The sequence below is a fragment of the Branchiostoma floridae genome, chromosome 15 (genome assembly GCF_000003815.2).
Source record: "Branchiostoma floridae strain S238N-H82 chromosome 15, Bfl_VNyyK, whole genome shotgun sequence".
Lineage (NCBI taxonomy): Eukaryota > Metazoa > Chordata > Leptocardii > Amphioxiformes > Branchiostomatidae > Branchiostoma > Branchiostoma floridae.
The window spans coordinates 10,880,193-10,883,453 of record NC_049993.1 but is presented as its reverse complement, the minus strand read 5'-3'; the positions used below and the strand labels follow the sequence as shown (position 1 = coordinate 10,883,453).

General features: G+C 39.8%; 1 protein-coding gene and 2 long non-coding RNA genes across 4 annotated transcripts in view; 1 reads left to right on the top strand and 2 right to left on the bottom strand.

The window, feature by feature from the left end:
• LOC118432561 overlaps positions 1 to 3,261 on the top strand; it is a 22,311-nt gene that overhangs the window by 792 nt on the left and 18,258 nt on the right. The window lies entirely within an intron of this gene.
• The window catches only part of LOC118432557 (protein HGV2-like), a 14,862-nt gene continuing 11,647 nt past the window's right edge, over positions 47 to 3,261 (bottom strand). For both annotated transcript variants that reach the window (XM_035844178.1, XM_035844179.1), the window contains 4 exons: positions 2,601 to 2,651; positions 2,396 to 2,485; positions 1,319 to 1,510; positions 47 to 1,074 (listed from right to left, as the gene is read on the bottom strand). In XM_035844178.1, the coding sequence (XP_035700071.1) occupies positions 976 to 1,074; positions 1,319 to 1,510; positions 2,396 to 2,485; positions 2,601 to 2,651 (432 nt within the window). In that variant the 3' untranslated portion in view covers positions 47 to 975. The remainder of the gene's footprint in view (positions 1,075 to 1,318; positions 1,511 to 2,395; positions 2,486 to 2,600; positions 2,652 to 3,261) is intronic.
• Positions 2,682 to 3,261, bottom strand: part of LOC118432562 — a 4,375-nt gene continuing 3,795 nt past the window's right edge. The window contains exon 3 of the long non-coding RNA XR_004833107.1: positions 2,682 to 3,154. This is a non-coding gene — a long non-coding RNA (uncharacterized LOC118432562). The remainder of the gene's footprint in view (positions 3,155 to 3,261) is intronic.

The window sequence follows — 3,261 nt, the reverse complement described above, 5'->3', positions numbered from 1 at the left end:
AGATGACTCAGTCAGGGTTATTAAGTATTTTTGTGTGACGTTTCGGGTATTGTCACTGCTTTTCTAGAGGTGCATGTTTTTATTGGGCTGCCTTCGAAAGAAAAGGCCACAAAAGACCTACAATTAACCCCAACCAAATCATCTGCTTGGAGACTGGGTTACTGAGTTCAATGTTCTCTAATACAATCTTTGAACAACACATTAGATGGGGAAAATGTAACAGCATTTTACATTGAGGACAGTATCAACTAGCATCCAGTTATTACATTTTTGGCATAAGAGACTCTTAATCCTACTTGTAGTACAACAGATGCAGAGGAGCAATTCATGATGAGATAAGCAAGATACAAACACACAACTAGTTACTAATATTCATATAGAAATATAGACTTTGATATAGTATAAGTGACGGTGGAAGTCCGACCAGCACCAGAAGTGGGAAACTTGCAAGATTAGGTGTTCAATACAGAGATAGAATTTTGTACACCTTTAATCTGTACATGCAAGTAGGTGGCCAAAACAGTCAGTAATATTCTTGCACAAAGTCACAGAAAAAGTACATGGCATGAGTTGAAGATGTAAGTTCATATTATAACAGGCGTTGGAAATAAAACCTGTCTTTTTTTATCACTTCATCTTTGGAACGCACATGGACTGACACATTTTACAAGGTTTGCATATATGCCAAGTTCACAATCATATCAACAGACCATTGCAAAAAAACCTTTGGAGTATCACTACAAGATTTACCTATGTTATAATATAAGTACAGAAATGCTTTGAAAAGTAGTTCACATGGCTGCATATTCCAGTTGTTCGATTCCTGGTAGGAAACTAATAGCACCTCATGTATATTTGTGCTATTGACAACCTATGGCCATTTCATGACAAGGTATTCATGTTTTTTGTTCACTCCTTTTTCTTAGCAAGTGGTCATGTCCATAGAAACTTGAGAGAGGTCATCACCATGGTGACTTATGATGAGGTCGTCTCCATGGCAGCAGTGTCAGTATCCTGCTCTTTCTTAGATTCTTGGTCCTTCTTAAGGTCTTCGACAGTCTTAGGGGTGATCTTCTGCAAATATATTTTTATGATGAAAATTTAACATCTGTCATATCACATGTAGTAGGAAATGAGAAATCAACAAAGCAACTGAAATTTTATGAAAACTTCTATATGTCTATATGTATGAAGGCTCTAGACACCATTTAATAGAACCTCAGAGACTACTCTTTCTTGATAGATGGCAAAACTTGCCATTTTCTGCTAGACAAGTATGAATCCAGTGGAAACTACTAGAAGCAAGTCTTGAACTCACCGCCTGTTCTTTGTCCTTCTCTGGTGATGTCTCTGTGCTGCTACCTGCCGCACCGTTCACAGCCGTACCGTTCACTGCTGTTCCATTGACGGCTGTCCCGTTCACGGCTGCCTTGTCACCAGCACCATTCTCCTGACGAGGCTTCTTAGCATCGCTGCTGCTGTCTGCTTTATCTTCGTCAGATGGCTTCCTCTGTTATACACAAGGAAGAAGTGTTTTCTTCTCAATAAGGCCATGTTGATTTGATTATATGGATGACATCCTCCGGGAACTCCAAAACTGATGCGAGCGAGCGAATAAAAAAAAAGTTTGGCCAAAAAAAAAAGTTGCCTTCAGTATGAAATCAAAGTGGCCAGGAAGGTTGAACATAGGACTAAACACACATAGTATGGTATACCAACAGTTAGGTGTAGGGACCAGTACATCATACGGGTGCAAAACATTTTTTTCTTCTTGGACCAATCCGAAAAAAACAGACCTGAAAAAAACAACAGAGGAACAGGTTTTGCCAATTACAAAATGGACACACTATGTCGGCAGCCATTTGGGGTCTAACCGGGGGGCCAAGAAGACAACAAGAGCGAAGTCAAGTAGAGTTTATAGTCAATTGCACCAAGTTTCTACAGTCAAAGGTACAGAGACAGTTAGCCTTTATTACATGGAGATGGGATTTTAAAATGCAGTGGGAGTCCAATAATCCAGATTAAAACAGATTCCTTTTATAACAAAATTGACCAATTACCATTGTTTTGAGTATTGCCAGTTCTCAAGTTTCCACAGACAATCAGGTCCAGGTTCATGCCCGGACCTGGAAATGATCCTCTGGACCTGAATTTTCTGTACTGGTACCTCCCCCAACCAACAACATCAACGTGGCCTAACTTTGTAACAATGCTATTCTAATGACCCAGTCTAGAAACACCACATGTAATAAACATTTTCTACAAAATATTCAAAGTGTACCAAAAGTGTCCTAAATTTTCTCAGATTATGTACATTACTAGCATGTCCATTCAGATGTCTCTTTACATCTATGGTTGAGAAATCATCACAAATAGAAGATAAAGTGCCACAAACCTTCTTCCTGACAAGATGGCTGATGTCGGCTGCAGGTTTGGCATCGGCAGATGATGATGATGACCCTTCCCCTGCCTTCTTCACTGCAATCTGCACAAACACCAAATCAACATTAAAGTCAACATATCTTTTACGTGGACACACTTCTCAGTTACAAACAAAAACGAACACCATAATCAACAATGCTTTTACCATGATTTCTTACCGTAGAAGCTGGTGCAGCTGAAGATGATGCTCCTGCTCCTGCTCCAATGCCCTGTAGTATATAAAGACACAGCTATTATAGGAATACAGGTCGTTTCGTTACATGGTCTTTTCGTTACACGTCATTTCGTTACATCATGAAGTCATTTCGTTACACCATGATTAGTCATTTCGTTACATCACCAAGTCATTTCGTTACATCACCAAGTCATTTCGTTACAGATTAATGTCAGGCCGTTATAGTACTTCTTACTACAAATGTATTACTTTTCGTGGTAACAAAAAGCCGGGACTCAAAATTTCAATTTCTTTCTTGTTTTTCGGCAGATATTGAACGCCGCCAAGCGCTGGAGGCGCTGACGGGCCACGCTGCATGTCGACTTGAACGGTCATCTGAACCAAGGAGAGATTACACATAATATATCTGTTATGTAGTAACTTGATCATTTATCATATATGCTGTGATGTGTACAATAAATCACGATTAGATGCCTTTAGTATCGTTGATATACCAGTACAGCGCGCGCAGTAAAGACCTATTGTTGTTTAATAGACCTAGTCTCTACCAGACTCCGGATCGCTGGAAAAATCGTAGAAAATGGAACAAATCAAGAGGAGTAAGCCGGCCAGAGGAATATAACCGGCCAGGGAACAGCACGCGA